General features: G+C 38.7%; 2 protein-coding genes across 2 annotated transcripts; one reads left to right on the forward strand and one right to left on the reverse strand.

Annotated features, from left to right (window-relative positions):
* Positions 1-14,342: 14,342 nt before the first annotated feature.
* On the reverse strand, positions 14,343-15,125 carry LOC111404404. Its single transcript, XM_023033217.1, has one exon. It carries the CDS (start codon positions 15,123-15,125, stop codon positions 14,343-14,345), a length of 783 nt encoding a protein of 260 aa, XP_022888985.1.
* Positions 15,126-16,250: 1,125 nt separating this feature from the next.
* LOC111403217 (1-aminocyclopropane-1-carboxylate oxidase homolog 1-like) lies at positions 16,251-20,242 on the forward strand. Its single transcript, XM_023031634.1, has 2 exons — positions 16,251-17,351; positions 19,824-20,242. Exons 1-2 carry the CDS (start codon positions 16,518-16,520, stop codon positions 20,070-20,072), a joined length of 1,083 nt encoding a protein of 360 aa, XP_022887402.1. The 5' UTR covers positions 16,251-16,517; the 3' UTR covers positions 20,073-20,242.
* Positions 20,243-20,867: the final 625 nt, after the last annotated feature.

The raw sequence follows: 20,867 nt of genomic DNA on the forward strand, positions 1-20,867 counted from the left end.
CCAATATTTCCTTCCTATTGGTTGCTCGGCCAAGTTGACAACATATTCAGCTTTTTCTGCATTTGTTGTTTCCAATTCTGCAACTTCTGCCTCACAAAGATTTGTTTGAAAATATGTGTGTTCGGATTTTCATGAGGTAACCCGTAGAATTGCAGAGTGTAGAATTTGGCATGATCTAAAAGTTATTCACCCCAAAATTTGGATACACGATACTGAAGCGTGTAGGTGCTGCTATAGGTGTTAGGAACATTGATACTGGCAATTTCCTTCATTTATTTCTCCTCGCTCATGCTCCTGTTCCGGTGGTGCTGCTACTCTTGCGGCCATTTGTCCAATCAGCTGAATAGAGATAGGAATATGCTGAGTGCGTCTTCGTCTGAAAGTACGTTCTATCTCCGAATCAAACAGTTCAAGATCATTGCCTTGGATACGGAGCATACAACAAAACTGTTTTCTATAAATAAAAGAAAAATAAACAAATAAATTAACAGTTAAAAATAAAATAAATTAAGTTTAAAAGTAATAGTCCCCGACAACGATACCAAAAACTTATTGTTGATTTTATTTTCGCAAGTGTACGAACTGTAACAAGTACTAGTGGACTTTAGAGTCCGAATTTTTGATCCCACAAGGACTATTTTCTGGCACTTAATTCAATTTTTCTTTAACTACTATTTGATGGAAACAAATTAAAAGTTGTAGGATTTAAGTTTTAATCTAAAATCTAGAAAATAAATGAATGCTCACACAATTGTTTGTAAAATCAAATAATTAAAAGACATTAGAGTAGAATAACTTCACATATTGATCATATTTACATCTCAAACTAAGACTCAATTCTAATATAGTGTTAGGCCGAATTCTCCTATTGTACTCAATTTATCCATGTTGAGTTCTCATTGAGCCTATTTAACTAATTAAATTCTATATCTCTATGCAAATTTAACTTAGTTAAACGAGTTCTTTGTCCTAAAAATTCAATTATGACCGCAATAAATGACATAGGTATCTCTACTCGTTATATCAATTTATCGAATTTTACTACATGGTCTAAATCCTAAACTCATATCTCTATTCATAAAAAATTCACAAAATTCATCAAATTATTGATCAGATAATTTAGTGCATTCAATTCATAGCAAAAATCAACAAATAGAAGAGTCAAAAAAACAAGAATCTTAATAAGAAAATGGAAAGGATCTCAATTGGTTACATTATTCGCCTCAACAATGGATTTAGCTACGCATAATGAAAGAAAAAAATAACAAATTGTCTTCGAATTCATCATCGGATTTAGAATTAAAGATGTAGAAGAAAAAGTAGATCTTGCACCAAGAATTCGTTCCTCTTCCAATTGATGTTTCACACGATTAATTTGTCGTTGTTTTTTCCCTTTGAATCTCTCTTTTTTCTCCCAAGATGTGTTTTTTGCCTCTTAATGTGTGGAATCCCTTAAAGTGTGAGAGTTTTCATATTTATAGGTCCCCTGTCGTGTATGAAGAATAGGGTTTTCATATGGACTAAAAAATAGGCCGAAATTTGGGCCCTAATGAATCTGTGGGTGGCGTCGCGTCTTCTAGGATGCGGCGTCGCAACGCCATGATGGTAAATGGATCTCTTGGTGCCGTGGCGCAGACCTGAACCTGGTGCCACGACGCTGAGGTTCTTGGCATGTGGGGCGCTACAGTGCCCTGAATGTGGCACCGCGGCACCCATACTCTAGTTCTCTCTTGGGTTCTTGCGCTTTGGTGTCACACATCCCACCTTTGCTTTGCCAATTTTGCCCTTGTATCACAACTTTTTCTTCATCCATGCCACCAACTTCAATTCATGATCTTTCTTCGTATCCTTCGCCATCTTGATAAACCCATAAAACAACATTAATAAACACATTAAAAAGGTTCTATACTCTTAAAATCTAGCTTATAATCAAGTTAAAATTGGTTTAAACTCGTGAATAAAACTCACTCGTCAGTTATTAGCTAACCAGCATTAATATTCATGTAGGTTCAACAGGGATACGGTCAAGATGATTCTGATTATGCCCAATTTATCAAGTCATTATCGATCATAAGTCAATTGGGATTTGCTAAAACCAATGATCTAAAAATGTATGAATAGTGACTTAAATGTTTGGTAGAAATTAAAATTAGATTTTTAGTAAATTTTGATAAAAATTGATGAAACGTATGTTTGAAAAATTGTGAATCCCATGAAATGTGTGTTTAAAATTAATGGTTGACTTTAACTTCAATGAAAAATCTTGTTTGGTATGGATTAAAATCTAAATTTTAATCTAAATCAAAGTCACAATTAGCCCCTATTTGAGCCCCAATTTTATGCATTTTAGAATAGTAATTTTTCTAGAATATATGGTAAGAAAATTAAAAAAAAAATTTATATGTAAAATTATTTTATGGGAAAATGTGATTTAAAATGAGTTTTGAAAAAATAAATTTTGAAAATAATGAGGCTCAAACAGAGGCTTAATTTTAAAACGCATATTTTATGAGATCCACATTTCTCAACAATATATTTCATCAACTTATATTAAAATTTACTAAAAATATAATTTTAATCCCCACACAGCAAAGGCTAAATTTTAATCACTATCAAGTAAGGGCTTGATTTCAATTTGAACAGACTCAATATTGTCTATCCCAACAAGTATAAAGTTAAATTTCTATGGGATTGAAAGGAAAGATAGATCCACATTTCAAATAATTACCCAAAAAAGGACAAAGACAGATGAAATGTGTAAAGGATAAAATCGGAGTACTTATAAACTAATATTTAACATAAAAAACTACAATTTTTCAAAAAAAGGTATTTGATCAATGACCTATGGTCCTGTATTTATAGTAGTAAGCGACATTCTCCTAATGGGACTCAACTAGTTAGGTATCTCTATTCAACGGAGTCCTATTAGGCGAAGGTAAACAAGTTTTTGGATTTCAAGATCAATAGTGATGCTACCAAAAGTCGTACCTGGTGATTTCCCGAGTTTGAGGATTTTGAATGAGCATGATCACAATCTTCCGGTACTTGAAACAAAGGCAACGAGGTATGTTCTTGTTGCCTCTCCGATGCTTAAGTCAAAAAGGGAATTATGTGCGCAAGGCTATAAATTGGAGAATAATGAAAACGTACCTGATCAATGACCTATGGTCCTGTATTTATAGTAGTAAGCGACATTCTCCTATTGGGACTCAACTAGTTGGGTATCTCTATTCAACGGAGTCCTATTAGGCGAAGGAATTGGACCAATGCCATAATTATGTCTGGGATAGAATCCTTCTCTGGGATAGAATCCTTCTGAGAGTCGAGTATTAAGTAATATGGTTGAGTTAGAGTCCTAATTACATAGGAATTCTAAAGGGTCAACAATCGTAGGCTATGAGGAGAACATATACCCGAGGACTACTCATCCTCGAGGACATGAATCATAACATGTTGAAGTAGCAAGACTGGAAGTGCCCGAGCATTATACCCCGGGGGAGTATATGCTCGAGCACTCCATGTGTGGAATCGGAAGTTTATTAAAAAAAGTCCTCAGGATAAATGATCGAGCATAACCAAACTTTCCATATCACTTCCCCTGTGCATCCGACCCTGGGATTGGATTAAGGAAGTTATGCCACGGTGCGAGATGCATAGAGCTCGATTTGCTGATAAGTTATGTTGTCGGTGTTTTAATGTTCTCGAGGAATTATCGGTATGAAAATAGTAAGAGCATGACCTGTTCCAGTAAAAAGTGAGGGGTTCCTGGATGGGAGACACGTGGCGTGGGTCAAAGGCTGAGATTGATTTGACCCTTGGTCTCCTCCCAAGGTCCTATAAATATGTAACGCCTCGACCCCTTATGGACCAGAGCGCTACTTACTTTACTTAACTAACCGGTGGTTTAGTCATAGGAGAATATGTTTTAGCGAAAACTTAATTTTTACAATGATAATTTTAACAACAACCTTTCGAATACTTTAAATAAAACACTGAATAAAAAAAATAACGAAAGGTAATTTATTTGAAGAAAACACAACTTGTTCTTGCGTTCAGCGTTATTCAAATACTTTAAAGAAATAACATAGAAAACGTTCACAAAAATAAATCTAAATAGCTTGTTCACCGGGTTTTCCATGGGCTCATTGCACCACTCTCCATCTTTTCCATCATCCAGGCCCAATGTAGAATCATATCAATCTGTAGAGAAGGGGTTAAACTCGTGAGTTAAAAAAACTCAATAGATATCATTGGTGCATTCGTGATCAAGCTATACATTTCAAAGTTGTAACTTTAGAAACCTTTTCATATTAGGATTTCCGGTAGAATCCCAAACACGTAGAGTCATGACTTAACACGACGCCTCGACCGGAAGTACATGCCATACCCGGAGGTACCATTAGACATGGAGGTGTATGCCGTACCGGAGGTACCATTAGACATACAAATATTAACATAAATCTTCATTTGCTAGAAACTTTTAATTTAACACGAATTAACACTTTGCACCTCTACCTACCTTGAGTGATGCTTTGAACCTTGTTGAAAAATGCACTCCTTTGATGTTTCAAAAAAAAAAACACTCTGTTGAGAATTGATGCTTAGAAAACACTTCTTGATAGCACCAGAACTTCTAGGAAAAACTAATTTTCCTCCCTCTCCTTTCTCTTTTTTCTAGACTTGAAAACTCTCTCTTTTTATGCTTAGAAGCTTTGTCTTGGTGTGAAAAATTTATATGCATTGGGGCCTATTTATAGGTAAAAATCTCACAACTTAAGGGCAAGTGAAGGGCCTAATACTCATTAATACGGGTGCCATTTATGTGGGAGTTATAGGTTTAAGAAGGTGCTAGAAAATCATGTAGGAATTTGACTTTTCATATCCCGCGTACTTCGGTTGATACTGTACAGCCTTTAGTATTTCTATCATAACTTCTTCTCCCGATATTCGATTAAGGTAATTCAAAGTGCGTTGGAAAGCTAACTCAAAGAGCTACAATTTTCTTTTGATATCACTTTCCAAATCGAATGTTTTCTATGTTGTAAATGGGTCTCAAATGAGACTAAAAATCTGAAGTATACTTTAGCCGTCCAATATTCATGTCTTAGTGCCACTAAGGTGTTTAAAATTATTTGGGGTTCTACAAAATACCCCCCATTCCTATTCATTTTTCACTTTTTACTCTCTGTGAATCTTCAAGTGCAAGGTCAGGGTCGAGTTATAAACTTAGCTTTTGTTGTTTGGGCGTCGGGTTCCTTGAGGTAAGGCTCTGGACTTTTAAGTTATTTCTTTAGTTTTAAATTGAAGAGATATGTTGAACACTGAAAGTGATCAGGGATCTGAGTGGTCGGGCGATTCTGGGGACCGTAGGGTTCAGTTAATACCTGTGGTTGTTCCTTTAGATGCTCGACCTAGGGAGCTAGATGTTGTCGAGCTTAAGTTTCCCGACACCCAGTGTAGGTTTAAAGTAAGCCTAGCTATGCAGGCGACGAGGGAATATGGCTCATGCCCTACAATGACTGTAGGTCTTCCAACCCCAAGGATAGAATGAATAGGGCACGGAAAGGTGAGTTTGTGATTTTTAGGGAGACTTTAAAAGCTGGGTTCAGGTGACCCATGCATCCATTTTTTTGTTGGGTTTTTGGTCGAGCATTCCATGTGCTCGGGACAATTAGTGCCCAATGGGTGGAGAATGCTCGTTTACTTCTTCATTGCCAGTAGAAAACTAGGTAATATGTCATACCTCAACCTATGTAGAATGGTCTTCAAGCTTAAACAGCTCCCTAGGTTCACATGCTTCGCCTACCTTTCTTCCCGAGGTTCCTTCAGGATCCTAAGGATGCCTAGCTCATTGAAGGGGTGGAAGGATAAATGGTGTTATGTTATAGCTCAAGATCCCGATCTTCCTTTCTGGCCCTCATGGGATATCCCGGACACAGCAAAGTTCTGCGAGGGACAGGCCTACTTCGAGACTCTAGAGAGGGATCGATAGATGTTAGAGGATCTCGAGCCCTTGGTGTATGATATAGATGATATTCTCGGGGATGACATCCTCGACCTTGCGTGTGCGAAAGGCCTCGAGGGTAGGATATTTACTCTTCTGTTGATTTATGAATTATGCTCGATCATAAGCTCTTGCCTAATACTTCTTTTGTGCAGAAATGTCTTTTGATCCATCAATTCTTCGTCAAGCAGTGAGCTCGAAGTCAAAGGAACAACAAGTCAGGGCTCCAGGTCAGAAGAAGGGGAAAAAAAGGCCCCGAGTATACACAACTGATGCTCTTCCTCAGGGTCCAGGAGAATCATCAAGGCCTCGAGATCCGAGCCCCCTTTCCCCACGACAACAAAGGGGTTCTCCTAGATAGACACCAAGGCCATCGCAGCCACTTCCTCCTCAGGTCACTCCCGAGATAGTTGATCTCGAGGATGACTCTATTCCTTCTGTTGCCTCGATCATTGAGGATTCTGAGCGATGCCATCTGGTCTCGAGCATCGTCACAAAATACAGAGACGACATCGAGTTTGACGAGGGCATGAAAGCCCTCGAGCTCCTTACCTTAAAAGTAACTGTGTTACTTTTTATGATATTGTGCTAAGTATTTTTCCCGTTCTTATCCTCTTTTGATTTTGGTTGTCAGACACTCAGCGTTGCCCGAGGCCTTTCTCTGCTAGGGATGGACGAGTCCCACAAGATGGCAAGGCTGGTCGAGGTCATGGAGCTTCGAGATAAAAAGCTCGCTGATGTCGAGGCTGCTTGATCTCAACTCCAGAGGGAGTGTGAGGATGCGAGGAAGAGATGAAGAAAGCTCGGGATGAAGTGGATGCTGCCAAGGACGAGGCTGAAGACCTAAAGCTCGAGCTTGAACAGCTCAAGAAAGATTTTGGGGCTAAGGTTGAGGAGGTTCGAGCTTCAGTAATCAAGGACTTTAAAAAGTCCGAGGAGATGGATAGGCTGAAGGGCAAGTATGCGTTAGGCTCGTACCTTCATGCCCTTAAAGAAGCCCGGGCATTCCTCAGGATGAAGATGCCTGAGGTTGCCCCTGAGGAGCTGAAAATGATCCCTGACATAGTTGAGACCCTCGAGTTGTCTGATTCCGACAACACAGTCGATAATGCGGTCGAGGATGAGGATGCGCTCGAGGATGGTGACACTGCTCCCGGGAATGACCAAGAATAGAACATCTTAGGCCCCCACCCCGTTTATATTTCCCCATGTACATTGTCCGGCCTTATCCTTGGGCTTTTTTGAAAAGAATATTTTTAAAATGAATGCTCGATTTTATCTTGTTGTCTGTTTTCCATTATGCTTGATAACAAAAGTTGATATTTCATCAAAGTCGTATCTCGATGGTTTAGTTTAGGAATTTTGCCAAGTAATGAACTCAATCATGTCAATGATCTCGACCTTTAAAACGTTATCCCGAAGACGTGAAGAAGATTATAAAATGCTCAAAAATCTCAATGACTTAATCCATATGAAGTTTCAGACAAAGGTAGTAACTCGATTTTAGGGTAATTCCAAAATACAGATTATCTCGAGGACTAAATTGTAAGATAACAATTGTGATTAATGCTCGATCTTAAGGTCATTCTCTAATATGGAACATATCTCGAGGACCAAATTCTAAGATAGCAATTGCAACTAATGCTCGATCTTAGGGTTATTCTCTAACATGGAACATATCTCGAGGACCAATCAAGAAAAACAACTGTTATTAATGCTCGACCTTAACCTTGGGTCCTTATCCGAAGATTTTGATGAGCAGATCGATCATGGATCAGACCTTCAAATTAAATAAGCTCGAGCTTAACAATTTGACAACCTTTGTGAGGTCAAGGATAGTCTCGACCTGCAACATGTGATTCCTGAGCAAACTTCTCGAGGACAATTTGAGCTTTTTTCACAAGCTTCATCACCATCGTGCTCGGGATTCTTGTGTTCGGGAATGTTGCATGGATCTGTCTACCCCAATTGGTAACCTATATGTGCTTGCTCGGGGCAAGGCTTTGATTTGCTTGCTCGGGGCAAGGCTTAAGTTGCTTGCGTAGGGCAAGGATTTGATTTGCTTGTGCGGGGCAAGGCTTGAGTTGCTTACGCGGGGTAAGGCTTTGATTTGCTTGCTCGGGGCAAAACTTTTGTTTGTAGATCATCGAATTTAACTTTAACTGTAATTTATTCTATTAATTGTCTTGGCACTCAAGCCTTATTGAAAAAATTGACTTGGCACGTAGGGCTTACTGAAAAAAATTGATTTGGCACGTAGGCCAAAAAATAAACTTGGCACGAAGGCCTTATTAAAAAAAATTGACTTAGCAAGTAGGACTGATTTCTAAAACATGGTGGAGCGAGTTACTTGTAATATACTTTTAAGTTATCGGCGTTCCACGGCCTTGGAAGTGGTCTTCCCGAATTGTCCCTCAAGCTGTATGCACCTCCTGGGAGCTATCGTATGACTTTAAAGGGTCCTTCCCAAACTGGTCCAAGTTTTCCTAGAGCATGACCAGTAGCTTCAGCCTTTCTCAACACCAAATCTCCAGCTCTGAATCTTCGCGGCCTTACCCTTCTATTGAAATACTTTGCTATTCTATCTTGGTAAGAGGTTATTCTTAAGGCTGCCTGGTCACGAACTTCTTCCAAGAGGTCGAGATACTCAGTGGTGTGCCCTGCTTCTTCAAGATTAAGCTCCTGTTTGATCCCCATTACATTAAATTCTATTACATTTTATTTTTCTCTCTCCTATTTTCAACCACACAATCTTCCATAAAATAATATTATACGTAAATCGAAAACTTTTCATTCTTTTTCAACCACTCATTTTTCAAAAAAGCACTATTCCCCTCATTAATTTTCCTACGTAATGGGAATCAAACAGGGGCTAAGTTTTATTTGGCTGGGCAATCTTATTTCAATGGGAATGGTAGCTTCGATTCCAAAAGCTAACATGAAGAGGGTCTCCCCGGTGGCAGTCCTATGGGATGTTCTATATGTCCAAAGTATGGAAGGCAATTCGTCGGACCAAGAACCTCTTGCATCTCATATCCTTGTTCGGAGGTCTTGCAATATGATCTGATTGGTGACCTCGGCTAGGCCATTACTTTGGGGATGATAAACTGACGTCAGGCAGTGGTCAATCTGTGACGCCCCGAACTTAAGTTTCGAGTGTCACGTACTAAACATAATAGCTTCTACCTTAGGTACATGTAAATACTCTTAAATAGAAGTATTATATGTTAGAAACTTATTTTCAACTTGGTAAAATATCTCTCATAACTTTTAATGGCCCGCAGAAGCGCACGTCGACAAGAAATTATACTTTACATATACAGACTCTGCACTGCCACGGTTAGTTGGGGCAGCAAGTTTGACTATTTTTATAAAATTCATCCCAACTCCATTTTCTATGAAATTTACAACATTAGAAATATATTTTCAAGATCATATAATATGGGCGTTTTCCATTTTCAAGCAGTTTTCTAGGTTAAAATATAAAAAAATTCCAAGATCATATAATATGGGCGTTTTACTGAAAACAGTGAGGTATTGCATATAAATTTCAGATTTGACTCTTCAACGTTTAAAAATTCATATCTCAGGCTACAGATATCCAAATTGAGTGATTCTTATGCCCATATTAAGAAAACTCAATGAGGAACGCATTAATATTTTCAGAGTCTCAAATGGACGTTTATGGAGTCAAAAATAACGTGTTGAATTTGACCCAAAAACTGTCCCGTTTCTGCCTTTTGTCACTTGCAAGGAGAAGTTTTTTTAAAAAAAAGGTCTCTTAACACAACATAGAAGATATAATTGCATAATTTACTTTCGGTACCATATTACGTCATGTCTTATACATGTTTTTATGCAATACCATAAGAAACATATGGAAAGCAGTCGAACAAAACATGCAAAAAACAAAACTTCGATTCAAAACAACCTTGTCTCTAATCCATCATCAATTATGCCGACTGACTTCCACCAACTTCGCAATTATGAATCTGAGAATTTAGTATAAAACACTATGAGCATAAAGAATACTCAGTAAGATACCATGCTTGGATTTTAACATGTTAACACTACACAAAAGAATGCAATCAAACACATACTTGCACATTCCGACTTACCGGTGCCCTACGGACTTGTCCTAAGGCATAAATAGATATATAACTTTTTGGATTTGTCCACCACATTCATATTATGGTTTTTCATGCATAGCTTAAGCATAAATATTACCATGAAATCATACCACTTAAGCATAGAAAGTATCTTACAATAAAACTTGAAGAAATCTTGGTTGAAAATGAATTGAGAAATGCTAGGCTGGTCATCTTCTTCCCTCACCTTTTCTGCCCTTTTGTAAACAAGTGTTAAGTTGTTTTTCATGCAAGGGAAATAAAGGGCAGCAACACATCTATTTATGGGTGAGAAAAATGATAAATTTTGGGTGACTCTTCAAGAAATTCGACATGTGTAGGCTGCATGGTTTCACTTTCTTAAATTTAAAACACCTCATGCATTAGTTAGTCACATCATGCTTAAATTTAAAACACCTCATGCACTAGTTAGTCACCTCATGCTTAAATTTAAAACACCTCATGCATTAATGTTTCATCAATTTTCGGCCAAATTGGAGGAACAATGTTTAACTTTAGTAATTAGGTGTAAAATGGACATTTATCCCAAACCCCTAATTAACAAATTATTTGGAAAAACTTTTAATAAATCAACCAATGCAAAATTTGGCAACCATAAATAATTTTTTGGTCATACTAAATTTTGAAAATTTGAATTGCTATTCTAAAAATTAAATGAGCACAAAATTCGGAGTATTACACAATCCCTAGGTTGAAATAGAAATCCTTGAATTGCATATTGTCAAACTGCTGGCTATTATCAGTTATGAGGACCTTTGGTATCCCAAACCTGCATATGATGGACTTCCAAACAAAAGCTCTTATCTTAGGCTCTGAGATCGTTGCCAAGGGCTTGGCCTCAACCCACTTCGTAAAGTACTCCACTACTACAACCACAAACTTCAATTGTCCTCTAGTTATTGGAAACGGGCCGAGGATATCGATCCCCCATTGCTCGAACAGGGCTGAGCAACTGATGTTAGTGAGGTCCTCTACGAGAGAATGGATAACGTTGCCAAACCTCTGGCACTTATCACATTTCTTCACATATTCCACGGCATCCATCTTCATGGTAGGCCAATAATACCCGTACCTTATGAGTTTGAAGGCTAATGCCTAAGCTCCTTGATGGTTCCCGCATACCCCTTCATGAACTTCCTCTAGGGCTTGGGAAGATTATGAAGGCTTAAGGCACCTAAGGTGCGAAAGTGTGAGGCTTCTGCGGAACAAGACCCCATCAATAATGCAATATCTTGGAGCTTTTGACCAAACGCTCCTTGATGCCCGAGGGTCTTCTGAAAGATTGCCATTTGTTATAAAGTCCACAATTGGGTCCATCCATGACGGCTCGTGATCAATGTCCATGATCCCAACGGTTGAATTGATGCTAGACTCAGTCACAAATCTGACATGTACTGTTCTGTCAAGTCCATCTACTCCCATAAATACCAGCCTTGATAAAGCATCTGCCTTGCAGTTGTCAGCCCGGGCAATCTTTACAATTTCACACGTCTTTAATTTTCGTCAGAGATATGAACTTTTAAGCAGTATAAGCTCATTTTCTCGTTTTTCTTCTCAAACATTTCGTCAATCTGACCTACCATCAGCTGGGAATCACTAAAAATTTTGATGTTTTCAAGTTCGAGATTAATGGCAAGCTCCATGGCTATGATAACAGCCTCATACTCCGCCTCATTGTTGGTTGAGTGCACACTGAATGTTCATGAGCATGTCCAGGTTCGTTATGATAACACCTGCGCCTGAGCCCGAGGAGTTTGATGCTCCATCTACGAAAATTTTCCAAACATCTGTTGTAGTGCTCGAGCTATCTTCTGGCCCCCGAGGCTTTAGGGTGAGTTCTGTAATGAAATCCGCTAAGGCTTGGGCTTTGATGGACGGACGGGGTTTGAACTCTATGTCAAACTCTCCAAGTTCAATAGCCCACTTTAGTAACCTGCCTGAGACTTCTGGCCTTTGAAGGATGTGTTTCAAAGGCTGATTAGTGAGCACCACAATGGGATGAGATTGAAAATATTGTCGAATCTTTCGTGCTGCTACTATCAGGGCAAGGGCAAGCTACTCGGCCAAAGTGTACCTTGTCTCTGCATTAAGTAGGACTTTACTTACATAGTAAATGGGTTGCTGGGCTTTGTTTACCTCTTTCACCAAGACGTCGCTCACTGCGTTCTGTGACACGGCTAAGTACAAAAACAAAGTGTCCCTGGGCTCTGGTTTAGTGAGGATAAGAGGGGATGCCAATGCCTGTTTGCGCTCATGAAAAGCCTTCTCACTCTCCTCATTCCATTCAAAAGTTTGGCTGCCTCTAAGAGCTTTGAAGAAAGAAAAACACCTGTCTGCTGCTCGGGACATAAATCTGTTTAGGGCTGCTGCCCTACTTGTCAACTTTTGAACCTCTTTCTTTGTCTTAGGGGATTCCATTGCGGCCAAGGCCAATATCTTATCAGGGTTCGCTTCAATCCCCCGATAAGTGATCATAAAACCCAAAAATTTTCCCGAAGCCACACCGAATACACACTTCTCTGGGTTGAGCTTCATCCGATATTTTCGTAGGGTGGCGAACACTTCCTCAAGGTCGGACATGTGCTGCTCTACATTCTTACTCTTTACCACCATATCATCAACATAGGCCTCAGTATTCTTCCCTATCAAATCAGCGAAGACTTTGTTGATGAGCCTCTGATAGGTTACCCCAGCATTTTTCAACCCGAATGTCATCACCCTATAGCAATATATGGCTGAATCAGCCATGAATGAAGTATTCTCTTGGTCTTCTTCGGCCATGAGAATATGATGATAGCTGAGAATGCATCTAAGAAGCTGTATAGCTTATGCCTGAATGTGCTATCCACAAGATTGTCAATCCTAGGTAGCAGGTAGCTGTTTTTAGGGCACACCTTATTGAGATCTGTAAAGTCGATGTAGACCCTCCATTTGCCACTGGCCTTCTTTACAAGAACAACATTAGCGAGCCAATCAGGGTATTGGACTTCCCTTATGAAACCCGCTCTTACCAATTTGTTAACCTCTTTCTGAATGACCACACGTCTTTTCGGTGCAAACTACCTCTTCCTTTGCTTAACAGGTTTGGCCCCTTTGCTTATATTGAGTCTATGGACTGCTACTTCAGGGTCTATCCCTAACATATCCTTAACCTTCCATGCAAAAATGTTGATGTTGTGAGACAGACAATTGATGACTTCGTCCCGAAGGCTGGCCTTGAGATCTCGACCAATAATCACCGTTTTTTCGTGCTCGAGCTCGATCACTTCCAATTCCTCGACCGGGGCAAGTCTCCCTCTTGGCTCGAGCTCGAGGTCTGAAAGTTGCATGACGTCTGTACTCATTTCTCAGAAGCTAGTAACATAGCACTGTCTGGCAGTTGTTTGGTCCCCTCGAACTACACCAATGCCCTGGCCTGTTGGAAACTTCATGGCCAGGTGGAAAGTTGATAAAATTGCTTGGATCTTGTTCAGTAGGGGCCTTCCGAGAATGATGTTGTAAGCCATAGGAGTATTAACCACTTGGAAGGGTGTGATCTCTGTCACTTGTACTTCACCAAAACCTAACGTAAGCGGAAGCTCGACGATGCCTTCCGGGATAATGACTCCACCACCAAATCCCTGTAGAGGAGTTTTACTGCTTTTAGCTGTTTGAGAGAGAACCCCATTTTAGCGAAAGCCTCCTGTCAGAGTATGTTTGCTGCACTCCCATTATCAACCAGAATCCTCTTTACTTCAAAGTTAACCACAATTGCAGAGACGACCAAGGCATCGTCATGAGGATCTGATACTCCTTCCAAATCTCTTGCTCCAAAGGTAATTTCGAGTTTGTTATGGGATTCTTTTGAGGTATGAGCATGTTAGCGGGCATATTGCTTTCGCCCACTATTTGAGTCTCCTCCAGATGCTATGCCTCCAACGATAATATTAATGGTCCCAACAGTGGGTTAAGCACTGCTTCCGGCTCCAGGCTCTCCAATTGTCACGATTATTCCTCGGGCGTTTATCATGACCAATGTAATTCCTTAAGAGTCCTCTTTTAATGATAGCGTCAATTTTTCGCTGCAAAGCTTGGCAATCCTCCATGGTATGCCCATTATCTCGATGAAATTCACAATAGTTGCTCCTATCTCTTGTGTCGGGGGGTGACTTCATTTTTGAAGACCACTTTAATTCTTTCATATCTTTGATCTACATTAAGATATTTGCCTTGGAGGTGTTTAATCGGGTGAGGGGCCCTGGGGGACCTTCATTCTTGCATTTTTCCCGAGGATACTCTGTCTGGGAAACGGGATCATGTTGCTTCTTGTTCTCGGCCTTTTCATGAGAAGGACCATGTCTTCTTGGATTCAGTATTTCCTCCATATTAATGTATTTTTCAGCTCGGGTGAGGAGTTTGGTCACTGTCTGCGACGGGGTCTTGGATAAAGATATCTTGAAAGCTTCACATCTTATGGCATAAGTGAGGGCGGAGACAGTCGCTGCGATGTGAAGGTCAGTTATTTGAAGCCTTTCTTTGTTAAAGCTCGTCATAAATCCTCGTAGGGTTTCACTTGGTCCCTGGCAAAGTTGCATGAGAGAGGCCGCAGTCTTTCTGATTCGCTTGCTACTTGCAAAGAAGGCCGAGAACTTATTAGCCAAATCTGAGAATGAGGCTATAGAGTTGGGTTCCAATGTCGAGAACCAATCCCTAGTCGCATTAATCAGCATTTGCGGGAAGGTTTTGCACATAACCTGGTCCGGCGTAACTTGTAAATTCATGACATCAGTATATACATTGAGATGGTTGATTGGGTCGGTCGTCCCATCATACTCTTTCATGCAAGTATATTTGAATCTGTCGGGCATGGGATATGACAGTATCTTTGGCGTGAATGGAGTGTTAGGGGTAAAACCCGTTGGACCCCGAGCATTCTGTTGCAGGCCAGCTGTAATTCCTTCTTGAATGATTCGAACAATCTCAACGAAATCCATGGCGTCCGATCACGAGCCTAAGGCCATGTTGCGAATACTCGAGGTTCCTACTCCACCAGTTGCAGGGTTTGGTGGTCGGGCTCGAACATCAGCCATAAAACCACCATGCTCTGCTTACGCTGGTGACGAATGCGAATTTCTTTGACTTAACAATTGCGTGAGCGTGGCCACTTGCTGACGAAGCTCTTCAAAGGCTTCGGTCGTGACGACCGCTGGCAGAGGTGGGGGCACTCCTGACAACTCTTCTTGAGGAGCTGGTTGATTTTCAGCAGGATGAGTGATGGGAGCAAATGAGCTTTCGGGAGGAAGACCTGATCGCGTGTTAACCATGGCTTTTGGTAGCGTTTCCCACAAACGGCCCCAATGATGCTACCAAAAGTCGTACCTAGTGATTTCCTGAGTTTGAGGATTTTGAATGAGCACGATCGTAGTCTTTCGATATCTGAAATAAAGACAACGAGGTATGTTCTTGTCGTCCCTCCGATGCTTAAGTCAGAAAGGGAATTATGTGCCCAAGGCTATAAACTGGAGAATAATGAAAACGTATCTGATCGATGCCCATGGTCCTGTATTTATAGTAGTAAGCGACATTCTCCAAGTGGGACTCAACTAATTGGGTATCTCTATTCAACGGAGTCCTATTAGGCTAAGGAATTGGACCAATGCCATAATTATTTCTGGGATAGAATCCTTGCGGGAGTCAAGTATTAAGTAGTATAGTTAAGCTAGGGTCCTAATTACATAGGAATTCTAAAGGGTCAACAATCGTAGGCTATGAGGAGAAAGTATACCCGAGGACTACTCATGCTCGAGGACATGAATCATAACATGTTGAAGTAGCAAGACTAGAAAATGCTCTAGCACTCTATGTGTGAAATCAGAAGTTTATTAAAAAAAAAAAAGCCCTCGGGATAAATGATCGAGCATAACCAAACTTGCCATATCAAGTAGTTTTAAAACAATCAATTTCATATCAACAAGCAGTTTGATCCGTCTAGATTTTAATAAGTAGAGGGATCTATTAAAATTAAGTTCAAACCAATGTTTGAATCTTGATATATTTACAATTTCAAACAAGACAGTACAATCTCGTAGTCAAAATTGCTATTGTCACACCTTCGATTTGCCTAGAGTCCGCCCTATTCGTCATTATCATATTTATTTAAACTAACCACTATTTGGATTTGTTGAAAGAAAAGAAAGCACTGGAAATTCAGATGTACAGAATTTGATCTCATAGAAATCTGCCAAAGTAGAGGGAATGTTTGGACCCCATTTGTAATTAAAAAAGTCAAAAAAATCACCCACCCACTCACTTGTGAATTGTCGACTCTCTGCCACCCCAGCCGGTGGAACTTGCCAGAAAAGAAACTTCACTCAGAAAAAATCACCATGTCAACCACCAAAGAAATTGATACTGGTCCGAAATATGATCGATTGAAACACCTCAAAGAATTTGATGAATCCAAAATTGGTGTAAAAGGGTTGGTAGACCGTGGCCTATCTACCATACCAAGTTTCTTCGTGCACCCAGACTCCTCCTTCCCACCAACCAATTCGACCCGGAGCAGACACACTATTCCGGTCATCGACTTCTCGTGTCCCAGGGAAATCCTCGTGCAACATATACGAGAATCGGCTTCATCGTTCGGGTTTTTTCAAATTATTGACCACGGAATCCCATTAGAGACGATTAATCATTTGTTGAATTCAGTAACTTCATTCAACGAGCTTCCAGAGAGCGAGAAAATGAAATATTACAGCCGGGATATGTCCCACGGTGCCGCCTTTTCCACGAACTTCGATCTCTACAAATCAAAGGCGGCAAGCTGGCGGGACACGCTGCAGCTCCGCCTCGCCCCCACACCGCCGGACTGGGACCACGTGCCCAGCGCGTGCAAGGAAGCAATAATTAATTGGGACAAGGGAGTATTAGCCATAGGGGAGAAGTTATTGGGACTACTATGTGAAGGATTGGGTTTGAGAAATATTGATGTTCTCAAGGAAATGTCGTGTTTGGAGGCAAGGATAATGGCTTCACATTATTACCCCTATTGCCCGCAACCCGAATTGACGGCAGGGTTGACTTCTCATTCGGATCCCGGCGTGCTTACCGTTTTGGTACAGAATGAGATCCCCGGGTTGCAGGTGAAGGTTGGAGAGGAGTGGCTGGATGTGGAGCCAGTGGAGGGTGCTATCGTGATCAATATTGGTGATATACTTCAGGTATATATGTTTTATCCAAACTCAGAATTATTTGTTCAATCGTGATTTTCTATGTTAGACTGATTCTTGAATAGAAGCTAGGACGAATTCAATTAACTAAAAATTCTCAAACTTCTGAGTGTTGAATGAAATTCCGGAGCTAAACTGAACCTTAATGGAAAAAAGGTAGCAACTGCTCATGCTAGCTTGGCCTCAAGGAATACTTCGTTCTAGTTTAAGGATGATAAACTTCCTAGTAGTAGTAGAATACAATATGAGATTTTTATGGCATTTATGGAGATCCAATTAGGGTGGAACCTGGAACAAGGAAGGTTTCTTTCTGAATATCCTGATTCAACACCTGAAAATTTCTTAGCCGCTACCATATAGTATTCATCTCTCCATCCTATTTAATATGGAACAGAAGTTTAGTGCTACTGCTACCGTAGATATAAAACCAGGCTTGTTGTCTAACTGGTTGAACTAACGTCTCTTGGCATCATCACACCAAGTTCTATCAAGTCTAGTATATAAATTGAAAGAAATTGTAGACTGGATGGTTTTTGTAACCAGGGGCGAATCCAGGACTTCGACTCAATTAGGACGGCCGCTAATCGTTGACCGTTGACTGTCGATAGTCAACAGCCGTATAGCGATATCGTTTATTAATATTAAAAATTCTTCAATTTATATGTAAATACACTAAAAAGTAAAAATCGTATATTTATATATCATATTATATTTCAACACAATCCTAAATAATATAAATTACATAATACATAAAACTTCTTTGTGTTATCAATGCTTAACAAATCTTTTGCTTGACTAAAAGTAATTGAGAGATTAGATACACCACTACAAGAACTAGATTGAGATTCATTTGAAAAAATCATTCCATAATCATTATGATAATTGAACGTTAATCAAAGATTAAATGTAATTAAAATTAATTTTAAAATATAATTAAAGTTTCAATTTCCAATTCTCAAGACCAATTCATCACAAATTATAAATTCCCCAATTTCTCATTTTCAATTTTCATAAATCACATATTCACATTTCACAATACCCAAATTAATTTTTAATATCACAATTCATAATAGACAAATTCTCAAATTCTCAAATAACATATAAATTAAAACTTAATACTCATAAGTCAAATCTTATAAATTATTAAAGCATAAAATATTTGAAACGACAAAAACCAACAAAAAAAATAGTCATTGACTTGCCTAGAGTCTTAACATTTATTATTTTGTTAAATTTAGATTCAAAATTCAACCATTGTCATGATGGTTAAACTTTCAATCATCTAAATTAGAAGTTATTGGTTCGAATTCTTTCCTTAGGGAATTAATTTTGGTAAATATTGTAGAAATAAAAATTTTGCACAATGAAACGAACGGGAAGGAATCGAACCCAAGACTTGTAATATAAAAATGCAAGCTTTAACCAACTAAGTAAAAGAAGGGTTTGAAAATAAAATGAACTATCAGTTATATAGCCTAAAATTTTTATTTATTATAAAAAAAAAAATTCTCTCCGACAAATCCAGTTAGGGCGGCCAACCCTTAAATCCGCCACTGTTTGTAACATGGCGTGAGATAACAAGACTTGACTATACCGGGCTAGTGCTTGTCTACCATTTGTACTAGAAAGTAGAGAGCACAATTTTTTTTTTTTTGTTTTTTTATTTTTTATAGTTTGGGCACATTGAAGTTGGGGCAAACTTGTCTACCGTTTGTACTAGAAAGTTCTCAAACCATCCCATCGAAAAATTTATGTTGTTTAGAGAGGAGTGAACTTATATATTGACTATGAAGCATAGACACTCCTGATAGGGTGGTATTACCGTGTCCGTGTCCGTGTCCGTGTCCGTGTTCGTGTCCATGTCCATGTCCAACAAATTCTACGTCATCTTCAATACACCAAGTGCACGATGAATATTGCATTAAGCTTGATTGTTTGAATTACAACTGAAGAAGAAACATATTTGTGTCATCTAAAACCCACATTTAAATTTGGCTCCTTATTTGTATATATTTCTTTTGAGAGAATCTTCAAAAGATTCTTTAAATATGATATGCTCTCTATTTTAAAGAGTCAATTCTTAAAATTATATTTCAAGATATTCTTTAAATTAATATTCTAATTTAGAGAGTGGGTTTGACTCTCCAAATTTGGAGAGCCAAAACTCACACTTTATAATTAAATATATTCGAAGTATTTTAATTTTCAATGTGAGAAAATAATAATTTAATCTATAAAAAAACTAGTTAAAATAAAAGATATAGAAAAATAATAAATATTTTTTGCTAGTGGTAAAAATTAAGTATTAGATATAAAGAAGTTATTGGAGTATTTTAAAATTTTAACTCTCTAAATGTATATGCTCTCCAAATGACAGTTATGCTCTTTAAAAATAAAGAGTTTTTTGGAAATACTCTAAAATTATTATTATTTTTGTAATAATTATTTCTTTCTCCATTGCAGATCATGTCAAATGACAGGTACATAAGTGTGGAGCACAGGGTATTAGCCAACCCGTGTAAAGAACCTCGTGTATCTGTGGCAGTTTTCTTCAATCCGAGCCTGAGAGATAAAATGTTTGGACCTTTATCGGAGCTGTTATCCGATGCAAAACCGGCACATTACCAGCACTTCACATTTGCAGAGTACATGAAACGATTCTTCTCAAAGGAGTTGGATGGGAAGACGTTAACGAATTACTACAGACTGTAAAATGCAGAAGAACTAGCTTCGAGAAGAAAAATTTTTACTTGCATAAAGGGTTTCAATATAATATGACTTTCTAAACTTGATTTTAAATCAAATTTATTATGTAATCGTCTGTATTTGTAATCAACTATGGATACATTATATTGAAAATGAAGTGAAGTTTGCTCCTGTCATTTTGTGTGTGTTGTGAGATGATTTGTCGGACAAGAACATTGAGAGGTTTTTAAATAATAGGGGGAAAAAAGGAAGAAATTCTTTGCTTGATTCTATTTTAATATTAGCTTTTCTTATTTGTTTATGTTTGTTCAAAGTCGTAACCACTTAATTAAACTAGAAAAAGTGTAAGAAATATTGACGAGTATTTTACTCATGAATTTTATATTATTTTAATTTGATTATGTGCTATATCTTATGAGTATTGAATGTTTTTAATGTATTTATTAATGTTATTTTATAAGATTGATGAGATGTGCAAATCATGGAAAAATGGGAGAAACAAGCTATTGACATTAATCAAAGAGAAAAGAGGAACGAAGAGACGGCAAAAGAGTCTAATTCCGACATCAAAGGAAGGAAGAGGGGAAACTAACCCTAGAGGTGGCACCACAAAAGTAAGCCAACAGAGATGTGGCGTCGCAACGCTTGATGTGTGGCTAAGGCACCGTTGTGGATACCGATGCGGCGTCGAAATATCATTATAGTGAGTTAATTAAATCACCGATCACCAATATTTAGGTTCGGTTACTACTTGCTCACTCAAAAATAAATGATTACCGAATGCTCACCCACTTTTGAAAA

The sequence above is a fragment of the Olea europaea genome, chromosome 11 (genome assembly GCF_002742605.1).
Source record: "Olea europaea var. sylvestris chromosome 11, O_europaea_v1, whole genome shotgun sequence".
Classification (NCBI taxonomy): domain Eukaryota; kingdom Viridiplantae; phylum Streptophyta; class Magnoliopsida; order Lamiales; family Oleaceae; genus Olea; species Olea europaea.